Below are 14,655 nucleotides of genomic sequence, written 5' to 3'. Positions count from 1 at the left end.
CCGCCAGCCTCCAGCCGAGAGATGTACCATTCCATGCGGCAGGTACCCCTCTACTCTGCGACGTTTCGTTGGGTGCACCCCGTCCGATTGTGCCGTCCACCTGGCGCCAAGGCCTTTTCGACGCCATACACGGGCTGTCGCATCCTGGAGTGCGGGCATCGCAGAAGCTGCTAATCTCCAAATTCGTCTGGAGAGGAATACGCAAAGACATCCGCGACTGGGCGAACACTTGTGTGGTTTGTCAACGGGCCAAGGTGCAACGGCACGTCAGGGTCCCTCTGGCCACCTTCGAGGTACCGGAGCGTCGTTTCGACCACATTCACGTTGACCTAGTGTGCCCAGTTCCACCGTCCCGTGGTTTTACGCACCTTCTGACAATGGTGGATCGCACCACGAGGTGGCTGGAGGCAGTTCCCCTGACGTCCACCACCTCTGCGGATGTCGCGTGGGCCTTCATCTCATCATGGGTAGCCCGGTTTGGTGTCCCAGCGGATATTTCGTCGGATCGTGGGCCGCAATTTTTGTCAGAACTATGGAATGAGGTAGCCTCAGTATTGGGCAGTAAACTACACCGCACAACGGCTTATCACCCGCAAGCGAACGGCTTGTGCGAGCGGTTCCACCGTTCATTGAAGGCGTTGCTCAGGGCCAGCCTTCTGGATGCAGCATGGGTCGATAAACTGCCGTGGGTGATGCTAGGACTGCGCACGGCGCCGAAGGAGGATCTACAGTCGTCGGCCGCGGAAATGGTTTAAGGTCAGCCACTTCGAGTTCCGGGCGAGTTCCTGTCGTCCCCTACGTGGCCGTGGTCTGCAGCCAGTCAGCGAGAGGCCCATCGGGACGCGGCTCAGTGTTTCCACCCAGTTCCGACCTCACAGTACGATTTGCCTTCTTCCAACATCCCTGGGGAGCTGTCAAAGGCCAATTTCATCTATGTGCGCCAAGACAGCCATCATACCCCGCTCGCACCTCCTTATGCAGGTCCGTTCCAGGTTCTACAGACCGGGGAAAAGAGTTTTGTGATCGACGTCAGGGGCAAGCCTGATCACATCTCCGTTGATCCCCTCAAACCTGCGCACCTGGACCTCGAACAGCCGGTCGAACTGGCGCAGCCTCCGCGCCGGGGCCGGCCACCAGCCGCCGCCGTGCCTAACCGCACCATGCTTCCCGCCAGCTCGCCACCTGCTCAGCGTTTTCCTCTCCGGGAATTTAGGAGTCGGTCAAACAGGCTTGTCCGACCTCCTCAGCGATTGACTTTCCTCATTAAAGACAATTCTGGGGGGGCGTATGTGGCAAAGCCACCAAAGAGACTCTCACAGTAACTTGTACAATTGTCTTTAATCATTATTGTTACCTTTTAATGTTTGCCCTGTTTAAACAGCGCGGGATCGATAAAATCGCGATCTGACGTGATGACGTTATTATGTTCATGTATAATTGAGACACGGACTGCAGGAGTTGATTATAACAAGTCTTTACTGAATGGAGACAACCTGGAAACTGAAACTACAGAAGCCTGCTAGGGCCTTTATACAGGGGTGGTCATCGCCGGTACTGCAGTCTGAGACCAGTTATTCCCTTAAAGGTACATACACAACAATTCCTCCCCTTTTAGATAAACAGTACATAACATTCATTTAACAACTAAATAATAACTCATTACAATTACAATTACGATTGCCAGATACATTGGTTGAAGTTAAGCAATTATAAGTTCAGTCTTTGAGGAGGCTTCCTGATTCTGTCTGGATAACGCCTCTTTGGGATATCAGGTTCTTCTGGCAAGGTTGAGTCGGGGTCAATGTCGTTGTTTGGTTCGTCTGCTTCCAATATCACCGATTCTGTGGTAGATGCAATTGGTACTTCGGTTTCATCGCCAGGTGTATCAGATCGTGGTGTGGAGCTGACGTTTTCCAGTGACTCTAGAATCTGGTCAGCATGGCGTCTTACAATGCTCTCTCCAACGTCCACGGTATACATTAGAGGTCCTTGCCGTGTACAGATCGTTCCTGGCTGCCATTTCTCTGAGCGGTAGTCCCGGGCCAAAACTGGTTGACCTATCTTAAAACTCTTGGTCGGCATTTCAATCATATTCTGAAACGGCCTGTTCTCCACATCTCTTCTGACGTTTGGCTTAACCAAATCAAAGCGGCATCGTAGTCTTCGATTGAAGAACATCATGGCTGGAGTTTGGTTGGTAACCGCATGTGTCGCATTCCGGTAGGCAAACAAGAAGTTATCCACCTTGTATTGTAGGGGTATATCTTCATTACACATTGCCTTGATAGCCTTCTTGAATGTTTGAACAAACCTCTCGGCCAATCCATTAGTGGCTGGATGATATGGGGCGGATGTGTAATGCTTAACACCATTGTTCTTTAAGAACCTCCGGAACTCTTCAGACACAAACTGTGGTCCATTGTCAGAGCAAATCTGTTCAGGCAGCCCATTCCTGGCGAATATGGTTAGTAAGACTGTGACAGTTTTTTCTGTGGTGGTTGAGGACATTTTTATCACCTCTGGCCACTTTGAACGTGCATCCACCGCAATTAAAAACATCGAGTCCATGAAGGGACCAGCAAAATCAATGTGCACCCTTTGCCATGGAGATGAGGGCCACTCCCATGGATGTAGAGGGGCTTGTGGTGGGGCGTTTTGGACCTTCTGGCATCCTGTACAGCTCTTGGTCATCTCTTCGATTTCTCTATCGATTCCCGGCCACCACACAAACGCTCTGGCTAAGTTCTTCATTTTTACCCCTCCCAGATGACCCTCATGAAGCTCATTGAGCACTCTATCCTTCAATTTGGGTGGAATTACTACTCTGGATCCACACATCAAGGTTCCTCTGCACACTGACAGCTGTTCTCTTCTCGGCGAGAATGCTGGCAGCAGTGGTTCGCCATGTGCTGGCCATCCCTTCTCCGTTAAATCATAGACCCAGGAGAGTGTCGGGTCATTTCGTGTTTCCTTTTCTACGTTTGCATTCGTCACAGGGAGACATTTGACTATAGTCGAGTGGAATAACTCCACTGGATCCACTGCCAGTTCTTCTTCCACCGTCAGCAACGGTAGGCGCGACAATCCATCAGCATTCCCATGCTGTTTAGTTCCTTTGTACTCGATGTCATATTGGTGTGCCCCTAGGAAAAGGGACCACCTCTGCAGCCGTTGTGCTGTCATTATCGGTACGCCCTTCTGAGGGTTGAAAATGGAGACGAGAGGTTGATGATCAGTTAGTAGAGTAAATTTCTGACCGTGCAGGTAGTGATTGAACTTCTTCACCCCCCACACCAGGCTGAGGGCCTCTCTGTCAATCTGGGCGTAGTTACGCTCGGCTGAAGTTAACGAGCGTGACGCAAAAGCTATCGGCCTCTCTGAACCATCAAGGAATTTAAGTGACAGTACCGCCCCAATGCCGTAGGGAGACGCATCACACGCCAGTCTTATCGGTAGTGATGGGTTGTAGTGAGCCAATACTTCTCTTGAAGTGATTAGGTCTTTACTCTTCTGAAAGGCCCGCTTACATTCATCGCTCCATTTCCATGCTACTCCCGTTCGTAGTAGGGCGCTCAGTGGATGCAGAATTGTGGACAAATTCGGCAAAAACTTATGGTAGTAATTCACCAATCCGAGGAATGACCTCAGTTGCGACACATTTTCAGGCGCTGGAGCCTTAACTACCTCTTCAATTTTGTCACGGGACTTATGCAACCCCTCTTCATCAATCATGTGGCCACAATACGATATCTGTTTCTTAAAAAACTCGCACTTGGGGCGATTGGCTCATAGCCCATGTTCATGTAGTCTAGTGAGCACCTGCTCTAGGTTGGCAAGGTGTTCACTGTCATCTTCACCTGTCACTAGGATGTCGTCCAAGTAACACTGAGTCCCTGGAATCCCTTGCAGGAGTTGTTCCATCGCTCTTTGCCATATCGCCGGAGCTGATGCTACTCCGAATACCAGTTGATTATACTGGTAAAGACCTTTGTGAGTGTTTATCGTGAGATACTTCCTAGAGGATTCTTCAACCTGCATCTGCAAATATGCTTGTGCTAGGTCAATTTTTGTAAAACACTTCCCTCCAGATAGTGAGGCGAAGATATCTTCTATCCTTGGAAGAGGATATTGTGCTGTTTGAAGGACTGGGTTCACCGTCACCTTGAAGTCCCCACAGATGCGAACCTTCCTTGGCTCCTCAGACTTATTGTTTAACGTTTTCTTCATGACAGGGACGATGGGTGTCGCCCACTCGCTCCAGTCTACCTTAGATAACACGCCTGCATTCTCCAGCTCTGCCTCGACGGCTGGGCGAATTGCATATGCTCCGGTCTTGCTTTGAAAAACTTGGGAATTGCATTCTCCTCTATTTTTATTGAGGCGGTTACGCCTTTAAGAGTGCCCAGTCCTTGTTAAAATACCTCTTTGGCGTCAGCTAAGATTGTAGACAATCGTCCAGGAGTGACGTCGTCATCCTTTTTACCAGCCACCGTCAGTGCCTGAATGGAGTGCCAGTCTAAACTTATCTTTCTGATCCATTCACGTCCCAATAACGGTGGTCCACCATCTTGCAGAATGTAGAGATACAATTTCCGTATTTTCTTGCTGTTGTATTCGACAGGCACCCTTATTTTTCCTCTGGGGTATACTTTTTGCCCCGTATACATCCTCAAGACGATGGATGTCTCTCTCAAGGGTATGTGTGAGAATAGCCGCTCGTAGTCTCGTCGATTCATGATGGTTAGAGCTGATCCTGTATCCAATTCCATTTTGACTTGGGACCCTGCTATCGTGAGGGTGACCCAAATGGTTCGGTGATCCTCTTTTGCGATTACGTTGTGAAGTTTGAGACAGCTTAGTCTCTTGTTTCCGGATTCACTATCGCTCATCTGGTCTTCGGAACTACTGTCCGTCATCTTTTGTACTTTGCTGTACGGTTCCTTAGTAGCCTTTTTGTTGTCGTTGGTCTTCTTCCCAGACCTGCAAACTCGTGCAATGTGTCCCATCTTTCCGCATTGGCTGCATATTTTGTCCTTGGACCAGCAGTCCTTCTGGTCATGGTTTGTTCTGCCGCAGCGATAACATTTTGCAAATCCCCGTGTCATTTCGTGGGTGCCGTATTCCTGTGGCTTTTGTTGTATTTCCGCAGCTCCCCTTGCTGCTGCTTCGTACGATACTGCTACGCTGAAAGCCTTATCTAGCGTCAGCTCTTTCTCTGAGAGTAACCTCTTCTGGGTTCCTTCACTCAGGAGTCCACAGACAAATTTGTCCTGTAAGGTATCTGCCAGTCCTGCTCTGAACTGTCAGTGCTTTGATAGCTTGCGTAGTTCCGTAAGGTAATCAGCATTGCTCTCATTTTTATGCTGATTTCTCCTGTGGAATTTAAATCTTTCTGCAATCAGCAGCGGTGTAGGATTTAGGTGTTCCTGTAGGATAGCAACAATTTCGTTAAAAATCTTCGCCTTCGGTTTGGCTGGAGTAATCAGGTCCCGCAATAGGCTGTACGTTCTTGCGCCCATTAAATTTAGCAATACCAATGCCTTTTTCTCATCGGCTATTTCGTTTGCCTCGCAATATACCTCGACTCTTTCCACATACGTGGTCCAGTCTTCTATTGCATTATCGAAGGCAGTGACATTGCCAGTCTTTGGCATCTTGAAAATCTAAGATGGCGCCTCCCGCGCTTTGCCTTCGTCCCCGATGGATCAAAATGGCGCCTCCCGCGCTTTTCCTTCTTCCCCGCCGAGTTAAGATGGCGCCTCCCGCGCTTTCCCGCCGCTGCCGCTGCTCTCCGCGGTATTTTTATTTTTCTATCGCGCTTCAATATTTGCTCCGTTAATTGAAGAACCGTTCCCGTCATGGAGCGGACCCTCTGGGACACTTCCCTCCCTCTTCTTAGGTCCGAACGCTGCCCGGCTGCGAAGCACCGGCCGCGCCCTGTGTGCTCTACCCTCTCTCTCTCTCTTTGCTTCCCGACTCGCTGCCCGGCCCCACTGCAGAGCCACCCGATCGAGCTCTAGCCCGCCGCAGCCCAGGAAGAATCAGTGCACTACCTGCCACCAGCCCGATTAGCTGGGAAACCACAGACTGGAGAACCAAGCCTGGCTCTCGACAGTCTCTCCTGCACTTTTCAATTCGATGATTTGGAGGGCGGTTGCCCACGGTCGACGCCTGTTTCTCGAGTTTCTTTGGATTTTTTTTTTTTCTTTCTTCTGGCTTCGACCTTCAATGACGCCGTCTGAGGTGCTGCCGAGTTGCAGGTAAGTTCGTTTCTTACTCGTCGCCAGTATTATGTCCGTGTATAATTGAGACACGGACTGCAGAAGTTGATTATAACAAGTCTTTACTGAATGGAGACAACCTGGAAACTGAAACTACAGAAGCCTGCTAGGGCCTTTTATACAGGGGTGGTCACTGCCGGTACTGCAGTCTGAGACCAGTTATTCCCTTAAAGGTACATACACAACAGACGTCATCATGTGGGACACGTGACGTTCCCAACGGCAGGAAACGTGATGACGTTATGACGTCAGGGTAGGAGGGCGTTTCCAGTTAGTCCTCGCGAAGTGAGCTAGTGTACGGACCTGTTTGGAGTTTCTCCTGCGTTTCTTGTTTTGTAATACTTTCAGTGCATTAAACTAAGTTTGTTAACTACCAGCTTAGTTCACAGTGTTTTTGTTAGGAGTGCATAGACTCCTACAGGTGACTATTTTAAAATTAATGTTTCACTGCTGATGATCATAAAGTGCAACATTTTTTTAAAGGAAAGATTGTATTTAATGCATAAAGGATTCAGTGGTCAAAGTCATTTATTTAACACTGAAATGGATGCCCAGAGAGTGATGATTTGTCAAGGACAAAATACGAAAGGCCCAAAGTGCATTCTGATGAATGTCAACTTTTATTATAGTCAGAATAATGATCAAAGACTGCCAGAGGCCTTCAGCTGTAAATCCATGGCCTCAGATGATGGGGCATTTATGCCCCACTCCTGTCAGCATCCTGGCACCAATGACATTGAGGAGATACTGCTCTATAATACCTGTACAATCAAAAAATGGATATGTTCCAACAATTACTGTCTTATTATTAGTGGAAAAACAGCAAATCATGAGATAATATAGATTCAAAGGGTTAAATATTTTCTTTAATCTTTCGTAGAAGTTGCAATAATTTCTGTCAAAAAATATTATCATCATGAGATTAAGCCCAGAAGAGGGTAGGTGAATGGACTCATCAAATATGACTATTTCACGCAGAGGGCGGAGACTGTTTGGAATGGACTGCCCAGAGAAATGACCAAGATTGATAACATTAGCAATTGTAAGAGGTAATTGAATAGACATTTGGCGAGAAAATCAATTGAGAGATGTAGGAAGTGAACTGGATGCACTGTTTTCATACACAGATGCCAGCCAGATGGATTGAAGTGATCTCTCCCAGTCCTGTAAATTATGATGTTCCCATTGACAACCGTGAACGAACAGTGTATTTGCAGGGAATCCTGTTTGTTCCTCTCTCCTTGTTTTGGCATTTTTATCTGTTTTCTTCCAAGCCTCGAATATATCACACATTGAGCAAAATGTGTAACTTAACGCAATGATTCAAACACAACATTGTGAACTCACCACTGAGGGTTTGCTGCAAGTTTCAGCTGAAAGCCTCAAGGAGTTAAAGGATAGATTTTACAAATTCGCACTAGGTCCCCGTGTGCCAGCAGCACTATTCACGCAGAGGGCGGAGACTGTTTGGTTTGGGTGGGTGAGGTCAGAGGGAAGGAATTAATTGGATAGAAAATCACGAGGGGCACACTAGCCTTCCCCCACCCCAATTCCCGATATGGGCTTTTGCCGCACAAAGCTCTATGACGGGAGATCAAAGTAGCAAAATCTAACCATAAATATTCACATGGCACCTGGACCAGTTGGAATCACCTTAGAATCTTCTAGAAAAATGAACAATGTAATGGGCATCACTTTGGTTACTATCCAACAAGTCCCATAATATCCAAACTGCATCTGATGACTGGACGATGAGGAATATTAGTCCAACACACTATTTGTAAACATGCACCAGTTAGTCAAATATCAGAGTGCAGCAAATGCTCAGAAAACAACTTACAGAATGTTATCAATGTTCATCTCAGGAATGTAGATACATACATGCAGATATAAGAGTTCCTCATAAACTCTGACAACACCTTCGACTTCATAACTGGCACCGTTTATCTGATATCAAGTTATGGATAAGCCAGACCTTTGCTCCACTTAATATTAGCAGGATTGAACACATCCTGTTTGTAACCCACTGTAAAATCAACACCTCAAATCCTAATCCCTTTCCCTCTTCCTCAAGATAAAGCAAACAGGATTAAACAAATGCCCTGTTTGAGCCGGAGCTCAGCTTCAAACTTCATTTCCCGTCTAACTAATTCTTCCTCACTCTTGTACTATCTTTCTTCCTCACACAAACAGCAGCACCAGTTTCCCAATGCTGCGCTTACGCATGCAGTGTGGAATTGGGAAGGTAAGCCTGGGTGGCAACAGCGCTAAAAGTTTTTGCGATATTTAAGGCTGTGCTGATAGTACGCGAGGGCCTTACAATAGGTCTTTGCTGCTTTCCTTGAATTGCCATATAACTGGTTCTGCATTATTCTTTGTGCAATAGTTTGTTTTATCTGCTGACCTTTTGCAAACTAGGGAATCCTTTTGCACAGACCTCCAGCCACAACATTGCTGCTGCCACCAGCTGCCAACCTCCGCCCAAAGCACACTGCTCAGCACAAGCATTTCATTGGGCACTGCCAATGGCCGTCATGGATTTGGAGCAGGAAGCGGAGGGCAAGCAGAGGGAAGAAAGATTAGGTGCGCTTTCACCTCAGGTACCCAGCATCCATTTGAATTTGGGCCACGACCTATGTTTACAGACCCTGGTACAGCTATCTGGCCATGAGCGAGGAATCCTAGCTTCAGTGTCTCTGCTTTATGAGGGAGGATGTGACAGAGCTACACTACCTGGAATCCTTGACATGCACATAAATTCTAGCACACAAGAAAGCCCTGCTGTGAAAATCACCACAGCATTGAACGTTTATGCGACTGAATCCTTTCAAGTCACCGCTGGTTACATTTGCCCCAGACATCAGTCCATTAACAAAGTCACAGATGCCTTGTTTTCCCAGGGACAAGAATTCGGTCACTTTCCCCATGAATAGGAGATGGCAGAATGAGACAATCCTGCCCTTTGACTGGGTGGTCAGTTTCCCCAAAACCTTATTGTTGCCACACATGTACCTATCAAGGTCCCTAACAACAGCCCCGTGTTGGTTATGAATTCCATCGACATACAGGTGAAGTCAGACCAGAGGAACAAAATAATGCAGGTGAATGCACAATACCCTGGCAGCAGCCACCAAGCCTCCGCCCCAATAATATGGAGGACAAGCTCCTCATGGTGGGTGAGGCGGCACTGGTTGGCAGGTTGACCACCAGCGCAGACTTTCTCTCAAGGGTTGCGGGCAGCATTACGATGTAACTTGAGGTGCATCCCAATGGCCAGGCTACATTCCACCTGCTCCAAAAGGATGACTACAGAGCATCCCAATAGTTTGATGAGCCACAGGGACTTGGGTATCAAAACATCTTGAAAGGATTTTTACTTGTACTAGCCCCTTTGGGGCTCTCCCAGTTCAGGCGTATTTCACAGATGTTCACCGTCAACTAAAGGTTGAGGTACTCGAATCCTAAAGACGCTTAACTGGGTCTAAAGGTCCGGGCTATCTCTCCCTAAAGTAAAGGAACAACCCGAGAATGTTACCGTCCTCCAGATAGCACTTTTAATAAGTTTAGCCAGACAGTAAAGTCCCGGATATTATGAGGGTCCGGAAATTTCCTTCAGAAATTGTAACTCTTCACCAAAGAGTATACAAAGATTCGGTTCGCGAGATATTGATACAGAAAACTTATATGAGACAATTCTAAAAATATATAGAGATTTACATAGAAACACAGAAGATAGGAGCAGGAGTAGGCCATTCGGCCCCTCGAGCCTGCTCCACCATTCAATGCGATCATGGCTGACATCCAAATTCAGTACCCTGTCCCTGCTTTCTCCCCATATCCCTTGATCCCTTTAGCCTTAAGAAATATAGCTAACTCCTTCTTGAATATATTTAATGAATTGGCCTCAACTGCCTTCTGTGGTAGGGAATTCCACAGGTTCGCCACTCTCTGGGTGAAGAAATTCCTCCTCCTCTTAGTCCTAAATGGCTTACCACTTATCCTTAGACTGTGACCCCTGGTTCTGGACTCCCCGACCATCGGGAACATCCTTCCTGCATCTAGTCTGTCTAGTCCTGTTAGAATTTTATAAGTTTCAATGAGATCCCCTCTCATTCTTCTAAACTCCAGCGAGTACAAGCGCAATCAACCCAATCTCTCCTCATACGTCATTCCTGCCATCCCAGGTGCCAGCCTGGTGAATCGTCGCTGCACTCCTTCCATGGCAAGAACATCCTTCCTCAGATAAGGCGACCAAAACTGCACACAATACTCAAGATGTGGTCTCACCAAGGCCCTGTACAACTGCAGCAACACATCCTTGTTCCTGTACTCAAACCCTCTTGCTACGAAGGCCAACATACCATTTGCCTTCTTAACCACCTGCTGCACCTGCATGCATACCTTCAGCGACTGGTGCACAAGGATGCTCAGGTCTCGTTGCACTTCCCCTTCTCCCAATCTATTGCCATTCAGATAATAACCTGCCTTCTTGTTTTTGACACCAAAGTGGATAACCTCACATTTATCCACGTTATATTGCATCTGCCAGGTTTCTGCCCAATCACCCAACCTGTCCAAATCATACTGGAATTTCTCGGCATCCTCCTCACAACACACACGCCCACCCAGCTTTGTGTCGTCTGCAAACTTGGAGATATTATATCTAGTTCCCTCGTCCAGATCGTTTATATATATTGTGAATAGCTGGGGTCCAAGGACTGATCCCTGTGGTACCCCACTAGTCACTGCCTGCCACTCGGAAAAAGAGCCGTTTATTCCAACTCTTTGCTTTCTGTCTGCCAGCCAGTTCTCTATCCAAGTCAATACCTTGCCCCCAATCCCATGTGCCTTAACTTTACATGCTAATCTCTTATGCGGGACCTTATTGAAAGCCTTTTGAAAGTCCAAATACACCACATCCACTGGTTCTCCCTTATCTATTTTACCAGTTACATCCTCAAAAAATTCCAGTAGATTAGTCAAGCACGATTTACCTTTTGTAAATCCATGTTGACTTTGTCCGATCCGGTCACTGTTTTCCAAGTGCCTTGCTATTACATCTTTTATAATGGACTCGAGCATTTTCCCCACTGCTGATGTCAGGCTTACCAGTCTGTAATTCCCCGTTTTCTCTCTACCACCTTTTTTGAATAGTGAGGTAACATTAGCTACCCGCCAATCCATGGGTACTGTTCCAGAGTCTATCGAATTTTGGAAGATGAGCAGCAATGCATCTACTATTTCTAGGGCCACTTCCTTAAGTACCCTAGGATGTAGATTATCAGGCCCTGGGGAATTATCGGCCTTCAATCCCGTCAATTTCTCTAACACCATTTCCCTACAAATACTGATTTCTATCAGTTCCTCCCTTTCATTAGACCCTATGTTCCCCGACATCTCTGGGAGGTTATTTGTGTCCTCCTTTGTGAAGACAGAACCAAAGTATGTATTTAATTGGTCTGCCATTTCTTTGTTCCCCATTATAAATTCCCCTGATTCTGACTGCAAGTGACCTACGCTTGTCTTCACCAATCTTTTTCTCTTTACATATCTATAAAAGCTTTTACAGTCAGTTTTTGTGTTCCATGCAAGCTTACTCTCATACTCTATTTTCCCCCTCTTAATTAATCCCTTTGCCCTCCTTTGTTGAATCCTAAACTGCTCCCAATCTTCAGGTTTACTGCTTTTTCTGGCCAATTTATATGTCCTCTGCTTGGATCTTATGCTATCCCTAATTTCCCTTGTTAGCCACGGTTGAGTCACCTTTTTTGATTTATTTTTATGCCAAACTGGGATGAACAAATTCTGTATTTCATCCATGCGATCTTTGAATGTTTGCTATTGCCTATCCACCATCAACCCTTTGAGTGACATTCCCCAATCAATCCTACCCAACTCGCGCCTCATACCATCGTAGTTTCCTTTCTTTAAATTCAGGACCCTAGTCTCTGAGTCAACTGCTTCACTCTCCATCTTAATGAAGAATTCTATCATATTATGATCACTCCGACCCAAGGGGCCTCGCACAACAAGATTGCTAATTAATCCTTTCTCGTTACATAATACCCAGTCTAAGATGGCCTGATCTCTAGTTGGTTCCTCGACATATTGGTTCAGGATACCATCCCGTATACACTCCAGGAATTCCTCCTCCACAGTATTGTTACTAATTTGGTTAGCCCAATCTATATGTAGATTAAAGTCACCCATGATAACTGCTGTGCCCTTATTGCACACTTCTCTAATTTCCCTATTAATGCCATCCCCGACCTCCGCATTACTGTTTGGAGGTCTATATGCCACTCCCACTAACGCTTTCTGCCCCTTAGTATTTCTCAGTTCTACCCATACAGATTCCACATCATCAGAGCTAATATCCTTCCTTACAATTGTGTTAATCCCCTCTTTAACCAGCAATGCTTCCCCACCTCCTTTTCCTTTTTGCCTATCTTTCCTGAATATTGAATACCCCTGGATGTTGAGTTCCCAGGCTTGGCCACCCTGGAGCCCTGTTTCCGTAATCCCAATCATATCATATTCATTTACCTCTATTTGCGCAGCTAATTCATCCACTTTATTCCGAATGCTCCTCGCATTAAGACACAAAGGGGGAGAAATTCATTGGTTGCGCCACCCATTAGTGCCTTAAGAGGGCGCTAAGTGGGTCGCAAGCCAACTGGCACCCGGGCGTGGCACTGCCCACCCCTCCCGCTAAATTCCGCGGGACGTTAGTGGTGGCCCTAACCGTTAGTGCTGCGCCATTGCCGATGATGTCATCGGTGTGCGCAGCGCCCCGGCCGCGATATTTGGCAGCGCCCCCTGATTTACCACCGGACGCTATGTCCCCTACCTGCGGCTGGGGAGGCGCAAATTAAAGGCGACGTGTGGGGCGGCCATTTTTGTTGTTGGCCGCCTGCCAGCACCTGCCTGCGCTCCCGTCCCTGGCCTCCTGAACCCCCCCCACCCCGCGGAGTGCCAGTTGCGTTCCAAGAGCCCGGCACTTCTCTTCGGTGCCGGGCTCTTTTGCCTGCACTCCCGATCCTCGGGGGCCCAGCTGGTCCCCAGATCACGCTGCACAAGGCCCCTCCCCTTTAAGAAGGGGAGGAAGGCCTGTAATACCGCAGCGCGATGTGCCACAGCGTGTGGCGCTGCGGCACGTTGCGCCACGATATTCAGTCGCAGCGCCCCAAGAGGGATGCGGGGTGCCTCCAGTAGCGCCGCACTTCCCTTTGCGGCGCAACCACTCAATTTCCAGTGGGCGGGCGTGAATGTTTCCGGGGCGCTACTTTTAGCGCCCTGGCGAGGTTGGCACCCTAAACGGGGCTATACTCAATTTCTCCCCCAAAGCCTTCAGGCTTGTTTTTTTAATGCTCTCAGATCTTTTAGAATTATTATTTACTGTGGCCATGTTTGATTTAAACCCTTGATTTCTCTGTCTGCCACTTTTGTTTTTCTCCTTCCTGTCTTCCTTTATTAAAAAAAAACATGCAATTTACAATTGGTGCATCAGTGAAACCGCAACATTAACAGTTTTACAAAGAGAAATAATACGATCTTATTCCTAACAGAGAATCCTACTTGTAAATCTTAACTTCGCTACAGTATTTCAGTTCTTAAACTTTGATACAGAAAACTTATATGAGACAACTCTAAAAATATATAGAGATTTATTAAAAACAACAACATGCAATTTACAGCTGGTGAATCAGTCAAATCGCAACATTAACAGTTTTAAAGAGAGAAAAAATACAATCTTATTCCTAACAGAGAATCCTACTTATAAATCTTAACTTCGCTACAGTATTTCAGTTCTTAAACTTTTCTATTACAGGACATCCATCAATTATCAAGGTAGCAGTTACCTTCAATCCCCGAGGTACAAAAGAGTGAAGAACTACAGAGCCACCCCTGTAGTCGAGAATCGCTTTGCCCGTTAAAGCGAGTCTGATTATCTCATTTGAGACTCCAATATTTATACCCCTTTTTCAGTTGTTTTTCATAAGGTTTCTGTTAATCCAAGTTAATTATCACTAATCATCTTTTAGCTGATCTACTGAAACTCTTACTGCCACATCATCAATAGCTATTGGGAGTTTACCATATGTGGGCAAAGGGCAGATGTACCTTACCTCATGTCATTCTCAAGGGGTTTTAATCAAGATCATTCATCCAGGGCTGACCATTGTCTTATTTTAATAAGGTTACCCATTCGGGGCCACCCATTCTTCTGTTTCAATAAGGTTACTTATTCAGGGTCAACAACTTGTCCTATTTCAATAGCCAGAATTATTTCAGAAGGTAGGTGTTAGATCCGTGTGTTAATGGAGACCCGGAATGCAGGAGTTGATTTAACAAGTGTTTACTGAACAAAGTC

General features: G+C 46.7%; 1 protein-coding gene across 2 annotated transcripts in view; it reads right to left on the bottom strand.

Annotated features, from left to right (window-relative positions):
- The window catches only part of prkg1b (protein kinase cGMP-dependent 1b), a 1,090,349-nt gene that overhangs the window by 67,717 nt on the left and 1,007,977 nt on the right, over positions 1-14,655 (bottom strand). Inside the window, exon 14 of one of the 2 annotated variants that reach the window (XM_085994888.1) lies at positions 8,443-8,457. In XM_085994888.1, the coding sequence (XP_085851014.1) occupies positions 8,443-8,457 (15 nt within the window). Of the gene's footprint in view, positions 1-8,442; positions 8,458-13,702; positions 13,746-14,655 lie in introns of both variants that reach the window. The other variant, XM_085994889.1, reaches the window with a different exon arrangement.

Source organism: Somniosus microcephalus, chromosome 8 (genome assembly GCF_052327205.1).
Source record: "Somniosus microcephalus isolate GS21.2 chromosome 8, FLI_Smic_1.0, whole genome shotgun sequence".
In the NCBI taxonomy this organism is placed as follows: Eukaryota; Metazoa; Chordata; class Chondrichthyes; order Squaliformes; family Somniosidae; genus Somniosus; species Somniosus microcephalus.
Note: the sequence above shows the minus strand (reverse complement) of the source record. Positions and strands in the feature narration are given on the sequence as shown.